This window comes from Myxocyprinus asiaticus, chromosome 23 (genome assembly GCF_019703515.2).
Source record: "Myxocyprinus asiaticus isolate MX2 ecotype Aquarium Trade chromosome 23, UBuf_Myxa_2, whole genome shotgun sequence".
In the NCBI taxonomy this organism is placed as follows: Eukaryota; Metazoa; Chordata; class Actinopteri; order Cypriniformes; family Catostomidae; genus Myxocyprinus; species Myxocyprinus asiaticus.
In genome coordinates, this window is record NC_059366.1 from 40,957,596 (window position 1) to 40,975,838 (window position 18,243).

Below are 18,243 nucleotides of genomic sequence, written 5' to 3' on the forward strand. Positions count from 1 at the left end.
ATTATACTTTGTATTATTATTTTCTTATGCATCCTTATGATTATGATTGTCCTTGCTTATTATCCTTGCCTTTGAATTTGATTGTGCATCCCTGCTTACATGTTTAATTTATTTGTACATTTATTTCGACTTTTGTCCATGGTTTGTGAAGTGTTCTTGGGTCCTTGAAAGGCACTATATAAAATAAAATAATAACAACAATAACAATAATAATAATAATAATAATAATAATAATAATAATAATTATTATTATTATTATTATTATTATTATTTGTCCAGCTCAGTCGGGCTGCTTAAACAGACAGATTGCAGTTCTGTTTGTTGCCACTAGTGGTGCCATTAAGACCAGGTGTAAACGGGGCCTGTGAGTAGTAACAACAACATGTAACTTTGACAATGGGTTCCATACACAAACGATTACTGGACTTTCTGCATTAAAATTAACAAGTCAACAAGCTAGAACAGGACGGGGTTTTCAGTCAAATGAGTAATTATTTGTGGTCTGAGGTTAAGACCCATTCATCCGCTCTTAGAATCAACATTCACAGTCTTGTAAATGGACAGGTTTGAGTGGGATAGTTATGAATAGAGGAGTTTGGGAACATGGGTTATGCTCCACATGTTCTGACTCCCCGGAACAGACGGGCGGAGACAATAGAATTGCCCTATCTGCCTCACTGACTGTGAAAGGTTCATGTGGCACTCTGACATTTCATGTGGCCCTTTTTGTGTCTGAGTGTGAATCGTGTGGATTTGCAATGTTACATAAAATTGTTTTTGATTTCTCATTCATTTCGTCTGAAACCAACAATGCTGTGATGAAAGTCTAATGATGTTTTGACTAGAAGCAAGACACGTAGTCAGCGCTAAGGAATAGTACCAATACTGTTGCACAAGTAAACTAGTAAAGGAAAGTTTGTCAAGACAAATGTTGTTAAACCTTAATTACTTTGAAGAGAGATCTGAGGATGGATGGATGGATAGGAATTTTAACTATCCACAGATATATACTTTAATTTTGTGTAATGATAGATAGATAGATAGATAGATAGATAATTTTAAAATGTAAACATACAGATTCATACTATACACTGCAGAAATAGTATGAATAGTATGGTAGTATGCTGTTTTAAACACAGCCAGTGTCTGACTGAACCTCATGTTTACTGAACCTGTGTCACCTGCTCCAGATCACACCTGAACTAAGGTTAATAGGTTCAACATTCACATTGTCTGAGTAAGGGCAGGAAAGAGAGACAAAGAGAGAGAGAGAGAGAGAGAGAGAGAGAGAGAGAGAGAGAGAGAGAGAGAAATAAAATAAAATAGAATAATTCTGCAGCAGTGTATCTGAATTTCCTTAGATGCTGCTTTGAATAAAAGCATCTGCTTCATGACTAAATGTCAATGTAAATATCCTTATATTCAGGAAAAACTAAGCTTATAGGTAGTTGACACATAACGTGACCATGGATTTATCAACTTTAAAAAGTTAAGTTGAAATTGATATAAATGTATAAGGGAAAGTGTATGTCTTAGGACCTGTAACTGGTCACCATTTTTTTTAGTGGAAAAGGGTATAAACTATTTTTAATCAAATTTTGCCTTCACTATACATCATTTCAAAAGAAATATTCCATGTAGTCTTTCAATTAATATGAGGTCATAACAGCTGCATGCATAATACCAACACAATTTATAAAAATGCTGTTTAAAGTAGTTTTAGATTAAGTGTATCAAGTCACACTGCAGGACGTCAACTTCCTTTAGTATTTCACATCAACAAGATTCTCTCATGCACTGCTATAGTGTCCCATTTGTTCTCATGCATTCCCCATATTGATAAGTATGTACATACTGTAGCTACGGTTCGGTGCAATTGACTGAAGTGATCCGAGACACACTGAGAAAAACAATAACAAGGACTGAAAATACCAAATGGAACAAGAGAAAATGAGTCACAAAAAACATCAACAGAATGACTGCACATGAACACACAGTTAAAGGAGAGAGTTATGTCTGTTGAGCCGGTTTGCTCCGGACAATAACCCTCATCTTTATGGCTTTTTATGATCTGTATGCTCAAGAGATCCTGCTAATCCAGGTTAACATCTTACTGATAACACACAACTCATTCAGTCCTTTTAGTCACACACACACACACACACACACACACACACACACACACACACACACACACACACACACACGTGTTGTGCGGCTATCCTTATGAGGACTCTCCATGGACATAATGATTTATAAACTGTTCGAACTATAGATTCTATCCCCTAAGCCTAAACCCTACCCCTAAACCTACCCCTCACAAAAAACTTTCTGCATTTTTTAAATAAAATAAAAAAACATCATTTTGTATGTTTTTTAAGTGATTTGAATTATGGGGACACTACACTGTATTAACTGTAAAATATACAGTACATTTTTTTATATATTTTAAAAAGACAATACAGTAGTTATTACAATAAAATGTTTTTACATGTAAAAGTATGACTTTCCTGTATAATTCATGGTAAAAATGTACATTATGTTTAACAAGAGAGTACATTATTATAGTACAGCAAATTATTGTTAAATTTACAGTAAAGAAAAAACTATAATCAGGGTTCCCTCAATTCCTTGCATGACCCATCATATTTCATTATATTTTATGGGAATAGTTATGTTTCTTCTTATTTTTAATATCAGTTACGTACATTGGGGTGTTCTGTTTTATATTTGATGTAGTTTAGTTAATGTTTATTGCATTCTTTAAATTTCACGTGTTACCCTGATGGTGTTTAGACACTGAGCGCTGTCTCTACATGTTTATTGGTCATTGCTTCTGGAAGAGCCACTATTGGTGAACTTCATGTCATCATGTGCTCTTCTGTAATTTTTACGGTGATTAACAATACCTTATAAATTAAAAAGCTGATTTTTACAGTTTCAGAAGGTTAATATCAAGTTTGACGTTTATTTTTTTTTTTTTTTTACTGTAAATGTAACAGATTTTTTTTGTTTGTTTTTTTACAGTGCCAGCATAGTCATGCAAATTACAACAGATTTAAACTGAAAAATGTACAGGTTGTTCTGTAAGGATGTTTACATTTTTAATGTATTTTTTACATAATTATTCTGGCAACCACAGCTGCCAGCTTTATTTTGTAAAACAAATAGGATTTTTTTTTTTTTTTTTTTTACAGTGTAGAAATGTCCTCATAAACCACATTTATAGCATAATAACCTTGTAATTACCAGTTTGTAACCTAAAAAAATGTCCTCGTAAACCACCCAAGCCCCCCCCCCCCCCATTATTAGTTAATTACATTATTAGTTTAGATAATTATATTCATTATATATTAAAAGAGAGTCAAACGCACCATGTTACGCCATATCAGACCCAGAATATTATCTAAGTTTGTCGTCTTCAACTTTATACAGCTTTATATGATTTTAGATCTATAAGAAAACAGAAGAGATGAGATATGAGTTATCCTTTCTCCACCTTCAAAAATTTCAAAAGCAAAACAAAATGTGTCTCAAAGGACCTTCAACAAAGATCTTAGGAAATGAACTCTGTTTAAATCCTCAGTCCCTCTTCTTTCTGGATCTCCAAAGATCAAATAAATCATCGGATTGTATATTGATATTGTGCAACCATCATCTTGTGCCATTACATAATATAAGCCTATATGAAAGAAAACTGTGAACAACCTTAGAAAATGTGATGCCAGTTTTGATTCCCTTTAAAGGAATAGTTCACCCCAAAATAATTTACTCACCATAATGTCGTTCCAAACACATATGACTTTCTTCCAGTTTACACAAATGGAGATGTTCTGATGAGTGTGTATGCTGCTTTTCCACAAAATAATCAGGAACTGGGGCTTGCAAGCTTCAAAAATAACCAAAAATGTACCATAAAAGTAGTCCATACAACTTGTGTGCTACATTCCAAGTCTCCTGAAGCCATTCGATATATTTGTGTGAGGAACAGGCCGAGATTTAAGTCATTATTCACTGAAAATCTTCCCCTCTGCCATAATTTTCTAATTCTGAATCATTTGCACACATTCAAATCTTGACAGGTTGACAGGCCCTAGCCACTGTCTGCTTTCGTTGTATGGAAAAGAGCATTGTTAACATTCTGCAAAACATCTACTTTTGTGTTGCACTGAAGAAAACAAATCATCCAGGAACGACATGAGGGTGAGTAAATGTTGTCTGAATTTCTATTTTTGGGTGAACTATTCCTTCTGTCCAGTGTATTTGACCTGCTCTCCTGTGTGTTTTCTGCAATACTGCAGGGGTCAGAGAAGACTAACACTCCTGGAATGGGTAAAACACTCAAGAGATCTATTCAAAGGAACAAGAGTGAGAAAGAGAAGTCTGTTTGCTTAGGGTTATTACATGCCCTGCTGGTTCTGAGCTAGACTAAGACAGCATGAGTTTAATTAAAGACAGGGCTGTTAATAGCCCAACATGTAAAGACACACAGGAGTCACAAAACTGATAACAATCTGGCAATAAACACACACACACACACACACACCATAGTCAATGTACACTGGCAGAAGAGAGAGGATCAGATGACAAATTGGATCAGCCTATCTTTGTGTTTATGATCAAAACTTCACCAGTCAGCCAAAATCATATTATCCTTTGCCTGCTTTTGTCCTACACCATGAAGAAAGTCATTTGCAGGTCATATCTACCTTCTATTAAATAAGAGAAAGGAATAATTTACTGAAAAATGAAAATTTACTCACTTGATGTCGAGCTCCAAAATGCATAAAAATACAGCGCTGTAAAAGAATCCAAACAAATTCTACACTATTCTAAAGCTTCTTCTGAGGAACAGATTAAAAATGTGGGCTGTTATTATTTACTGAAAATCTTCCCCTCCATTCTGCATATTTCAACTGGCCCATCATGTTTGTTTATAACACATGCAAGAACCTAAAACGCTTTTTATTTGAACGTAAGCTCAAATGAGATTTTTAAAAAGATTATCAGTGAATAACGACCAAAACTTGCATCTGTCCATTATATAGGATTTGTGTTAGTAAAATAAATAAAATAAGGTGAGAAAATAGTGGTCACAGTGTGGGTGGTACTGAGGGTGGTATTTTTACTGATTTACTTGAGTGTCTCTCTCGACCTTTAAGGCATTTTTATGAGTTGTGATTTACCATCTCCATTCATGTATTATTGAAGTGTTTTTATTTAACATGGAGGTCAAATGATAGGGACCAAGAGGTCAAGGGCAGCTGTATTGATTTAATCCAAAGAGATACAATCGTTCAATAGTTTTATTACAAAGCTTTATAGGGTACAACGGAGCTAAAGGCTCCCGGGGTAAAATGCACCTTTAATTTTATTTTCTCTTAAAACACTAAATAGCATAAAAAACTACCACGGGACTTTCCTAAACACATGTTTGTCACTATGCACTGCAAAATGTTCCTGTTCCATGAGATCATTGCGTGCAATGTCTAAAAGTTTGATTTTTAGATAATTTTATCTAATATTTAATCACTTTTAAAATGCTGCAAATATACGTAGCTAATGAATATTCTGGAAATTATCACATTTATTTTGAGCCAAAAGACTTATTTTGACTTAACAAAAGGTGATTAAAGTGATTAAATCAAAAGTTTTCAATAACTGTCCAATAAGTGAAAGGATAGTATCTGGTGTAAAAAAAAGCCCCCCATTCAACGCATTGTTTTCTATTACATACTTGAGATGTAACGAAATGTCAAATGTGATTGAAATGAACAAGAAATTCATTTTCAATAAGAATTATCTTAATTTGTTACTCAAAAAAGCATCTTGCTGTCTCAAAAGTTTTTGCATACGTTTACAAATTGTGCTCCATATATATTCAATAACAATAAATGTAATTCCTGAATCTTGATACACTTTGTGACCAGATAAAAAACACATCCTTGGTGTGCCTTTAGCCCCGTTGTACACTATTCGTATGGACACCAGTTCGCCATGACAAGCTCACGATGACACACTGCCCTCTAGTGGAGAACAGCAGTATCTGCTTGTCAGAATGGACTTTTCTTATGCAGTACTTTTTGAACTTTTCAAAAATAATTTAAGGAAGTATCTCTATAAATAGGTACACCACGCTTAGAGATAACTTGCACATTTACACATGGGAAAACTAGTTTCTGTCATGCATAGCCTACTAGAATGGAAATAAAAGTCAATTTGTTAATTTTTGATATTTTCTTCAACTTCTGTAATTTTATCAAACAGCATTGAATGCTTTATATTAAGATAAACTAACTCATACCACTGAAGAACATCACAGAATTAGCAAGCATTGCTAATAATATAGGCTACTTACTGATGTTTTTTTTTTTTTTTTTTTTTCTCCACCAAAAATGTTGCTTCATTAAGTGACCAACTTTTGTTAAAGGGATCAAGACTGTATGGATTTATTGAGTGACATAAGGCTGTACATAGACAACATTAGACTGAATTTAAACAAATTAAATATTTGCGAGATTTATAAAGTAATTATTTGAATTATATACAGTATGTACTCTTTTTTTTTGTAGCTTTATTTTGTTTTATATATTATTACCTACCCCTGACACTTTTTTCTTTTTCTTTTTTTTTTTTTTTTTTTTGTATTTTATAAACAGTTTTATCCATTTATTGCTGTTTTATAGCCTATTTAGTATTTGTAATTATACAAAAAATATACAGTGTAATGCTAATGTAAAAAAAGACCATTCTGACTTTGTTCAGACACCATAATGTGGTTCGCTCTCAGTGGGCTGCATTGTGAGTTGTGTGTGGATGCTGCGGAGAGGCGTGAAGCCTCCACACGCACTAGGTCTCAGCGGTAACGCGCTCAGCAAGCCACGTGATAAGATGCGCAGATTGACAGTCTCGGACGCGGAGGCAACTGAGATTCGTCCTCAACCACCCGGATTGAGATTGAGTCACTACGCCACCACGAGGACTTAGAGCGCATTGGGAATTGGGCATTCCAAACTGGGGAGAAAAAAAAAAAAAGATAAAAAGATTACTTGTATTACCAAATAATTCAATAAATGCACATGTAACATTGATTTGAGTTGAAATTATTTTATTAGCTTTCTTGTAGAGATCGCACAGTGAGTGAGCCGAGAAGCAGGAGAGACAGGTCGCAGAACCCGGATGAGCGGGCTGATGTGTCTTAATTTTCAGATGTGCGGTTGTTACAGAGCAATATCTGACCGCTGGATGGCGCCATTGACCAATCAGAATCAAGTATTCCAGAAAGCCATATAATAGAGACTGTCCAGCGATTTCTTTCTTCTAAAATGACACAAATCAATATTTTATGTCCATGTATTTATTTATTTGGTTAGTAGCCGTTATGTCCTGATCACCCTGTCGGGGTTTATTGTGCGATAACAACCTGCTGATTGTACATTATCCCTTACATAAAAATGTCTCTGTGAATGGTAACACAGGACATTGCAGAATGGCAACATCTGCTCAAACCAAAGTAATACAATTATATATTATTTGTCTTATGTTTACTTGATTTTTTGATATTGTGATAAAATAACACTGATATGATATCAAGCTTTAAAAAAATGTGAGTGAAATATTTTATCCAATATAGCAAGACACATATGATGGGCATATGAAAACGTAGGCTTCACCATAAATGACCCATATAACTTTCCTGGTTCGTTTTTATGTATTTATTTATTTTTGCAATGCTGTTATATGTTCACTGAATTAAAATGAGAGATACAAAGCAAAGGAAGTATTGCATTTGGTCCTACTAAGAATTCCATGTACAACAAGTTCAGTGTTTTGTGCATGAAGAACTCAGTACAATATGACATCTGATTTGATTAGTTAATTAAATTTTTTTTTATAGCATTTACCCAATTTAATGCCTTTGGTTTAACAGAGTTGCACATTGAAACATTTCCCTTTACTTAGAAATACAACTGGCAGTGTGAGCATCAACATTTTCAGAAAATTCAAATGCAGTTTATTGTTTACTTTGAAGTCTATTATTTAAATATACAGTATACTAGGGAAGGGACATCAGCACTGATTTTACAATTAAATTGAAACCAGAAAGCTTAAAGTGTATATTCTAAGCCACTAGTGGCACTAAACTGCAATCTGTTTGTTTGAGGAGCCCAAATGGGCTGGACATTACGATTGCCTGAGTTTGCCAATGGTGTGAGAATTTGGCTGTTTGGGTGAATAATAGAAGTATGGATGTTTAAAGGTCATTACTTATTTTTGCATTTCTGTTTTGTGCTGCTAGTGGCGCAGAAATGTCACATCTTTAACAGATGTTTTGGAGTCTGATACAGCAGTAAAGGGTGAATACATGGATATGTGCTGATATGGATTAAATCTCTTTGAAAGCATTCAGAACTGTTTTAACATGAACAGATACAAAGACACACACACACACACACATATGCATGTTGGTGCAGCTATCCTTATGAGGACTCTCCATAGACATAATGATTTTTATACTGTACGAACTATAGATTCTATCCCCTAACCCTAACCCTACCCCTAAACCTAACCCTCACAAAAAACTTTCTGCATTTTTACATTTTCAAAAAAACATATTTTAGTATGTATTTTAAGTGATTTGAATTATGGGGACACTAGAAATGTCCTCATAAACCACATTTATAGCATAATACCCTTGTAATTACCAGTTATTAACCTAAAAAATTGTCCTCATAAACCACCCAAACCCGCCCACACACACACACACACACACAAACACACACACACACACACACACATACACCTACAATCCCTCCCTGAACAAAAACAACTTACGCAAACAAAGATGTCTTTGCTGGAACACAGTGAATTACATAGATTGTAACCGCAAATTTACAAAGAATCAGATTATCAGACAACATTCTTACCTGCATGAGCAAGATTTACAAAGATAGGCAAGAAGAACATACAGTGGAACAAAAAGAGGAAGACTATTTTCTAGGAGAAGGAAAAACAAAGTGATAGAGATAAAAATAAAGAGATGAGAACTCTAGAGCATGTCGGCAATGTTTGGACCGAACTGACATCATCTGATGATACTGCAGCACAGAACTTTCTTGTGGCTACAGTTTTGCATTTAATTTTGACCTCTGAGCATACAACAAAGGAATGAACAGCAGTAAAAAAGCTTTATGATACATAATGCGAGCGAGTGTAGATGTTTTCTATATCCTGTTTAGAAGAGCTTGGCTTTCTTCTTCAGCTCATTGCGTTTCCAGAGAGGTAACCTGTCGAATTCCTTAATTTCCATCCCAAATATTTCAAAGAATATCCCTGGAGCCAGGTGGCGCTAGAAAAGCATTTGTAACAGTCAAAAAAGCAAATAATACCTAAATATATATTGATTAAGTGATCGTACGTGTTTAGTATATGATTGCTCTGGATTCTTGTGGCACATATTCTGAGTAATTACCTCTAGTCGGGTTCTGTCCACATCTCGGGGCAGTTTAGAGCGACTACGGCTGGTAACCATGAGCATTTCATATGGATATACCTTTAAAGAATGCATATAATTCAAAGGTAAATACACTACAAAGAAACAACTCCTGTAAAAGCTTATTTGATGTCTGAAATATAAGGTTTGTCTTTTTCAGTTCCCCAATATGACACTATGGCAGATAAGGCCACGCTATTTTAGTAATGGAAATGGGATTTCACTCCCTGTTTGTGGCCAAACTTATACTAAGTATAAGGGATAATACCAAGTGTGAGAATAACTTTTGATTCGTAGTGATAGACAGACAGATACTTGCTTTTGGTTCCAACATATTAGGCATAGACACCCCTCTGTCCATTCTGGTGGTTGAACGATGGCCATCATGCAGGGGCTAAAAACAGCATAGATAGCGAGCTGCTTTTCAAAGCGAGGCTAACCGAATATTTCAATTTAATTCACAGCATGCAATTAACAGCAAACTACCATGTCTCTTATCGTAGGTATGATTTTTAGAGAAATGTACAGGACTATTACGTAGTCATTATAAGGATGCATTTAGTCTAGTTAGACACAAATTTAAAATCTCTCTTTAATTAGTTTAATTCAGCATTCACACATGCATGATTTCAGTACTCAGCTTTGTTTGAAAGGCTTGTTCAGATTAATATTAATCTACGTACCTGAAACTCTGTAAAGAAAACAAAAACAGAAAACAGAGCTTTAATATTCTAACATTGAGACAAACTGTATCATTATCCATATGCATCTCCACTATTATTTCCATAACACATAAGCCTATATGTGATTCTTATGCTATTATTACATATTCATGGTACATGTAAATTAAAAGATAAACAGACAGAAAGACAAACTAACCTCTCACCCCACCGCAAACGTCCCCATAACTGTTATACTGAATGAAATCAGACGACTGAGGCTGGAAAAAAGTTGAGTCCAATAGTTTTAACTAATGCATGTGTTCAAAATTATTCCTCTGTCTAATGTCAGAAAGTTGTTGATGTATGGAACAAGCTGTTTTTGCAGCTATAATTCAATTACTCAATTTATTTCAATTACTTTTTACACTGGGAAGGATGTTTTGAATTTTGAACATGTATGTTTCCATAGTACAATAAACTCTTTTATCACAAAACATCAAGGAAATATGTAATCATTATGATTTGACCCCTTTAAAGCAACAGCACCACGTCCCACAGACCCCACAAGAGCATGGGGCTTACCCGATGCAGTCTATTTCGCCCGTATCCAGGAAGCGAGCCTGTTTTAGAGGGTGAACTTTGATCTGTAATTTTTAGAAAATAGCACAAGTTCACTACAAAAGAAAACAAGCACAGAGACAGCCTTTCTAGAATCACAAAAAAAAAAAGGCAAGATGCAGAACATCACAGTGGTATGTGGTCTACTGTACGGAGGTCTGGTTTACCAGCATTACTGCAGCGTTGAGCCGACAGGCTCCGTGCGTGACGCTCTCGAATCTTCTCTTTCTCCATCTCCTCTTTAAGGATCATCTTCCCCAAACCAGACTGGATCTAGAGTCAACATTTTTGACAGGAACACAATTTCATTTTAGCAGGATTGGTCAAAATTCCTCATTTAAGAACTGGCTCCCTTTCATGGAAAGTTGGGCCCCTACCTAACAGGACGTTGACTTGGAATTTGACAGGAAGAGGAATTTACTTGCAATTCAAAGAAACTCCCCACAGTCAACACAACAGAGAAATCTCATTAGTCCATTAGTTTGTTAGTTAAGTTTGACTTATTATGCCTATTTAAGTAAACCAGTCCATAGACATTAAAATACACACTGTTTGAAAAGTATAGCCACAAGACATAAACATTATACTATATGTGTTAACCTGATTTTAGTGTGGAAAGAAAATCGCTTAATTACCTTATTAGTGTAAAGTTATATCCAATATTACAACTCACGATGACACAACGCTGGTAAACCCAATAAGCGATATTTTATTGCACTAAAATCATGTAGACAGAGATTTTATCACACTATAGTCATGTTAACACGAATAATGTTTTCATCTTATGGCTTTACTTTTGAAACAGTGTGTGTTTTTAATGTTTATGGACTGGCCTCACTTACTTCCATTGTAAGTGCCTTACCATAATGGCGAATATACTTTCTGTGGTAATCAAGATTACGCCACAGATGATGTCGATTGAGCTTAAAGGTACAGTTCACCCAAAAATGAAAATTCTCTCATCATTTACTCACCCTCATGCCATTCCAGATGTGCATGACTTTCTTTCATCTGCTGAACACAAAGAATTTTAGAAGAATATTTCTAGGTCCTCACAAAGAAAATAAGTTGGAACCAAAAATTTGAGGCTCCGAATAAAAGTAATCTATAAGACTCTAGTGTTTAAATACATGTCTTCAGAATTGACATGATGGATTTTTGAGAAACAGACCAATATTTAAGTCCTATTTTACTATAAATTCTCCTCCCTGCCCAGTAGGTGGTGATATGCACGAAGAATGTGAATCGCCAAAAACAAAAGAAGATTGTGAAAGTGAAGATTGATAGTAAAAAGGACTTAATTATTGATCTGTTTCTTACCCACACCTATCATATCGCTTCTTAAGATATAGACTTAACATCTGGAGTCTTATGGATTACTTTTATGCTGCCTGTACGGCTGCAACAAATGATTCTTTTGATAATTGACTAATCTAACGATTATTAGAACGATTATTCGACTATTCGGGCGATTATTGCAATGATTAATCATTAGCTCTTAATCGACTATTCAGCTTGTGCCTTGACTTAAAATGTTGTATTAAACATGCTTACAATAAATAGGATCAAATACCTCTAAATGGCATGCACTGAAAACATATTATTAAGTTTAATTCAGTAAATAATTCACTGCAAACAATTCTATTGTTATCAAGTGTTTTGTCTTGTTTTCCATTTAAAATAGCTGCCTTTATGTGCTTTTGAAGCTTCTAAATTTTGGTACCCATTTACTTGCGCAAGTCAAACATCTGGGATGGCATGAGGGCGAGTAAAGGATGATCTAATTTTCACTTTTGGGTGAACTATTCCTTTAACCTGTATTGAAATTCAAAAAGCATTTCCAATTCAATTCTGAATGGTGTGCAACCCTGATAGCTCCTCCTGACCTTGTTGAGATGTTCCTCTTGAAGATGTCTATGTTTCTGTACATCCTCTTCATCCTCCTCTCTTGATATTCTTCTGCCATCTGTCCCTGAGCAGCACAATAACAAAAACACATTAGTCAAACTCATTCAAAAACAAAAAGTCCTAAATTCAGGGATGAAGGGGGAACAAGTGCAAAAGCCAGACAAAAGCCTGTCTATGCTTTGAGACATGCTGCATGTAGCTTTTCATATTGATGAAGCATACTTGAAATGATCATGCATTTGGGTAACTGAGACAAAAAGTTACACAACAGTTACACATGGACAAAAAGACAACACAAAAGTTTGAAGTCAATCTCAGTACTCAGTTTTAAAACATACTAGCATTTTCTACACAATTCTGTCTACACAAATTTTTTGACACAAATCTGTCAGTAAATCTGCTCTAAATTCTCTGGGCAGCGTTAGAGGGGGTATTATTTTCTTTCCTCCATTAAACACAAAAGGAGATCTTTGGCACAATTTCTTAGCTTCTGTTTTCCAAAAAGGACAATAAAGCACCTTAAAAGTATCATAAATATAGTCCATATGAGTTGTGTGCTGTCTTCTGAAACCAAATGATAGCTTTGTATGAGGAGCAGACCAAAACTGAATTCATTCACTGATAATCTTCTCCTCAGTCAAGCTCTCAAATCTCATTTGCGGTCATGCTTTTCAAATTTTCCATGTCACAACTGGTCACACAGGGACCAATGGCACCAATGATGTCAAACCTTTTGCAATGCATCTGAAGTCGCCACTAATGAAATACAAGGGCAAATGGGATTTGAGAGCTATGGCGGTTGTGAACATTATAAGTGAATAATTAATTAATTTCCATCTATTATTTACACAAAGCTATCATATGGCTTCAGAAGACCTTGACTACAGCACACAAGTGATGCTTTTATGGTACTTTTAAATAGCCTGTTAATAGCTATCCATTTTCACTGCATGGAAAAGAGCAGCTCAGACATTTTGCTTAATATCTCATTTTACGTTTCACAGAATAAAGAAAATAATATGGGGCTGAAACAACATGAGGGTGCGTAAACTGGGTGAACTATTGCTTAAAAGCCGAAGCAATGAGGCTGTGGAAACAGATGTATCATGGGTGACCACAGTACCTAGGGCAGCATGGGCGATCGGGAAGGACCAGCACTCTGTCTCTATCTTTGCTGGGTAGTCTGGACCAGGAGCATATGCTGAGGGGAATTTTGCCGATTTGATGATGTCATCAGCAGACTTGCTCTGGGCTGCAAAGGCAGCTGAATCTAGATCAATAAATCAGGGGGAGCTGGACCATCAGAACAGTGTGGCTACTTTAAACCAATATCTAACCAAGAGACAGCAGAATATGCCTACTGCAAGCCATATGTGGCTGGGGTTGGAAATCGATAACCGGTTCATCTGCGGATCCGGTTTCATTTTTGATAAATAATGGTTCTTGAATGTCTGCATTCTTCTGCAAATGTGGATGAAATACTAATGTGTTTTCTGTGCCACTGAATCTACAGGACCATGGAAGGGGTATTGTTTTCTAGTTGTGAGTTTGCAATCTGAATTAAATGTGACTGAACTGAATCTGAATGGAGCTAGTACTGCAAAATACAAAAAAATATATATAAAAATTAGAACACATATCTATCTATTGCATTGACCACACTGGTTACTAACAGTGGAGTCTTTTTTTATTTTTATCCCCTTTTCTCCCAATTTGGAATGCCCAATTCCCACTGCTTAGTAGGTTCTCTTGGTGGTGCAATTACTCACCTCAATCCGGGTGGTGGAGGACAAGTCTCAGTTGCCTCCGCTTCTGAGACTGTCAATCCGCGCATCTTATCACGTGGCTCGTTGTGCGTGACACCACGGAGACTCGCAGCATGTGGAGGCTCATGCTACTCTCCGCAATCCACGCACAACTTACCACGCGCCCCACTGAGAGCAAGAACCACTAATCGCGACCACGAGGAGGTTACCCCATGTGACTCTACCCTCCCTAGCAACCGGGCCAATTTGGTTGCTTAGTAAGAAGAGACTATTGGTTGTTTGCTTGAGATTGTTTATATCCAGGCAGTGGGATTTGAATACCTACAAATTGCTTTAATGACTTGAAATGGGTCGTATCATGAGTAATCCTATCTTCTGAGATAGAAGACCATTTATTGAAATTATCCTGAAAAAATAAAATGATTCATGCCTTACTTTCTGATGTCAAACTGATGTATTCAGCTTTAAAATTAATGCAGTAGCATGTATCTCATTCCACAAGCTACGAGGGTCTATACATAGAAGTCTTAAAGGAACAGAGGCAAAAAAACAAAACAAAAAAAAAACAGCCCTTTTCATTCTAGGGTCAGAGAGAGGGTGGAAAATGACTAAATTATGACTGGTTTTCGGTTAAAAAAAACTTGCTAACATTATAAGTGGACTTAAGTCGGAAAGATTAAATAATACATTTACGATTTGAACCCTTTAAATGTCCATAATTTTATGATGGGGCATAATATTTGATGTTTGTCAGTGCTTGATAAACAATACTAGGGAATCATTTCTATACTGTAATTCCAATTCAACAAGCTTTAAATGTATTTTTTTTTTCATATAGAAAATAACTAAGTATGTTAGCAGAAACTATGCAAATATGCAAACTTCAAAATCTTGCAACAAGTTTTACTTTTTTTTTTTTTTTTTTTTTGCAATGTTATCGATAAATATGGATGAAAGCTCATTGGGTACTTAATAGACAATTAAATGATGACTGATTGGTTGATAAATGTCTATAGTGAAATGAGCTCAGTTGAGAAGACTTCAAACAGTACTTACATGTTTACATTGTGGTAGTGTTAAATAGCACACAAGCAGATATTAATGAGGTGGATGGACTCACATTTTCCATATAAAAACAAACAAACAAAAAACAGAATTATGGCAATTTGACAAACAAACATAGTCATGGGGTGTAAATTCTTTTGAAACATTTAAAAGTTCATGTCAAAGTAATGCTATTAGCCAGTTTACCATTGTAAAAATCTTCACCTTTAAGAATAGAAATGCCCTGCTGTTGTCAACCAGCCTTTATCTTCACAGGCCACATTTAAAATAGCATGCAGCCTTTGCATGGTACACATTGTTTAATCTTGCCTGCACATCCTTTGTGTTGTAGTAAATTTCATGCATATGCTTAATATTGACTGAAAACAAGGAGCAGAACAGCTAGTTCTAGACACGAGTGCTTTAATGCTTGCAATGATAAAACAATAATTGCAGGCAGGGGCAGCGCTAGGGTTGGGCTTACCGGGCTTAAGCCATGAATGTTTCAGGAAAAGCCCTGAATGTTTTTATAACCTTGTACTAATCACCGAGTTTTCATGCACACAGTAAAATAAAACCCTTTTGAACAGCTATTCTGCTCGCTGAGCATCAGTGTCACTCTTTTTACGTTCATTCACTCCTGACAAGAACTGCCCACTTAGACAAGAAGTACTGACCGACATGTAAACTGGCCAATCATCGATAAGACGTTTCATAAGATCCAGCCAATGAGAGTGGAACTTTTGGATGTAATTACCTTGATTGCTTTACAATCAGATGGTTCGTAGGTGTGCACTTGTCTTGGTGAGGAGATTTATTAGAATGTTGAAATAGACATTTGAAAAAAGAAGAAGTAAAACAGCCTCAGCCGGCATCAGCACTTTAACGGCAAGATGCGGCTGTTTCAGGTATGCGTAACTACTATATAACTTACTGACTGCATTTTCAAAAGAGGCCGACTATTTGTCACTTAACAGCCATGTATCTGTTAAGCGACAACTACAGATTTCATCATTATATTATTTACATTTTTGTGCGCAGCCGCAGTCTTCCCAAAACACACACACACACACACACACAGCGACAATATGGACGCTACGTTTCGGTTTCCGTGAAATCTTCACTTGATCTAATCTGGATGCATAATGTTATTTGTGCAAGAATTTTCTCTGTGTTTAATTATAATTGGCTTCAAAAAGTGTGTGCGTGTGTTATTTATCTATGTGTTTGTGTATAATAAGAATAGATTATATAAAATTAAATATGTGCATCTTTACTTATTATATAGAGAATCTTTATTTATGTATTTATTCACTGGATTCTTTGCTGATGTAATTTTAAACATTTTAAAGTGTATCCCGTGTATACTGATGCATACATGGATGTCTCTGGGTTAAGCCCCAGATGTCCACTGACCCTAGAGCCATCCCTGACTGCACGGTCATTTTAAAAGTTGATTACATAATTGTATGTACATAGTTTTTTTTAGAAAATATTGGCAAGAATTTAAGAACTTAAGCACAAGCAATCTTCACATGCAATGCAATGTATTTAGAACATAATAAAGATCAACAGGCAGGTGTCAAAATCTGAACTTTCATTCTTTAATGTAAAACTGATGTGACTGCAAACTGAATGTGATGAATTAAATGATTCTAAACGACTGTACCATGATGTTTGTAGATAGGAGGTTTTCTGTAGATGTTCAGCCCTTGATCTAAAAGAAAGCAAAAGACAATTTTTTAGTTACACTGAAAGAGAAGGTCCTTAATTTAACTCATAAACAGAGAAACAATTAACAACACATACAAAAAAATGCACAGATGAACAATCAATCTGAGGCATTGATGACTGTGGTACATGCGGTTTGGATTTCACAAAAGCATTTCATGAAAACAAGATTATGGTGAATTGTTGTTTTCCCGTGCAAACGTCACCACCACAATGGGTGTTGTGGGTGGTTGCCAGTGTGTTGCTACTGTATGTGGTTTCTAAGGTTTTCTGGGTTCGTTCGCAGGTCATATGGTTGTTAAGCTGCTCTGGGTGGTTGCTAGGTGCTTTATAATGGCAGAAATTTCATATTGGGTGAACTACAATATTTCAGGGCAGAGAGAAAGGGAATTGTATTGTGACAATGTGCTTTGACACAGGAGCATGCTGGGATTGACCCACAGTGGGACAGTGACCGGGCTGCTGTAAGACTCCTACGGTACCTGGCAGGTGAAAATGTTTAGGAGTCAGAGAGAGAGGGGTTGTGCTGGCCCCTGGGGAATTCCGAACACTGGGCTCAGTGCCTCCAATCAAAAACAAGGTTAAAGGTCAATGAAGAGAAGAGTTCAAATTAGGGCTGGGACATACAGCAAATAAATAAATAAATAAAATATACATACTGTATATTTAGAAATGTTCAGCATTCTAATGATATTTAATATCTTGATATTGATCTGAAATGGCTTAAAAGGGTGTGTTTCCTTTTTTTATTTTTTTATTTTTATTTTTTTTAATCAGACAAACCTACTTTTTGACCAAACCATTGTAGCCAAGTACATATAAACTGTTGATATATACAGTATATACTATGGTGCCTACTGTATATATAGTAGTCTTTTATTTAAGGATAGTGATCATATGAAGCCATTTATTATCACATAGTTGTTTGGCTCCTTTTTAAATCATAATGATAACAGAAATCACCCAAATGGCTCTGATCAAAAGTTTACATACCCTTGAATGTTTGGCCTTGTTACAGACA

At 35.6% G+C, this 18,243-nt stretch overlaps 1 protein-coding gene across 5 annotated transcripts in view; it reads right to left on the reverse strand.

Moving 5' to 3' along the window:
* Window positions 1-7,700: 7,700 nt before the first annotated feature.
* Window positions 7,701-18,243, reverse strand: part of LOC127413532 (actin-binding LIM protein 1-like) — a 65,542-nt gene continuing 54,999 nt past the window's right edge. For 2 of the 5 annotated variants that reach the window (XM_051650754.1, XM_051650755.1), the window contains 7 exons: window positions 17,161-17,208; window positions 13,805-13,951; window positions 12,660-12,745; window positions 10,941-11,046; window positions 10,738-10,799; window positions 10,373-10,433; window positions 9,813-10,184 (listed from right to left, as the gene is read on the reverse strand). In XM_051650754.1, coding sequence (XP_051506714.1) covers window positions 10,153-10,184; window positions 10,373-10,433; window positions 10,738-10,799; window positions 10,941-11,046; window positions 12,660-12,745; window positions 13,805-13,951; window positions 17,161-17,208 — 542 coding nt within the window. In that variant the 3' untranslated portion in view covers window positions 9,813-10,152. Of the gene's footprint in view, window positions 9,350-9,472; window positions 9,554-9,812; window positions 10,185-10,372; window positions 10,434-10,737; window positions 10,800-10,940; window positions 11,047-12,659; window positions 12,746-13,804; window positions 13,952-17,160; window positions 17,209-18,243 lie in introns of those variants that run through there. The other 3 variants (XM_051650757.1, XM_051650752.1, XM_051650756.1) reach the window with 3 other exon arrangements.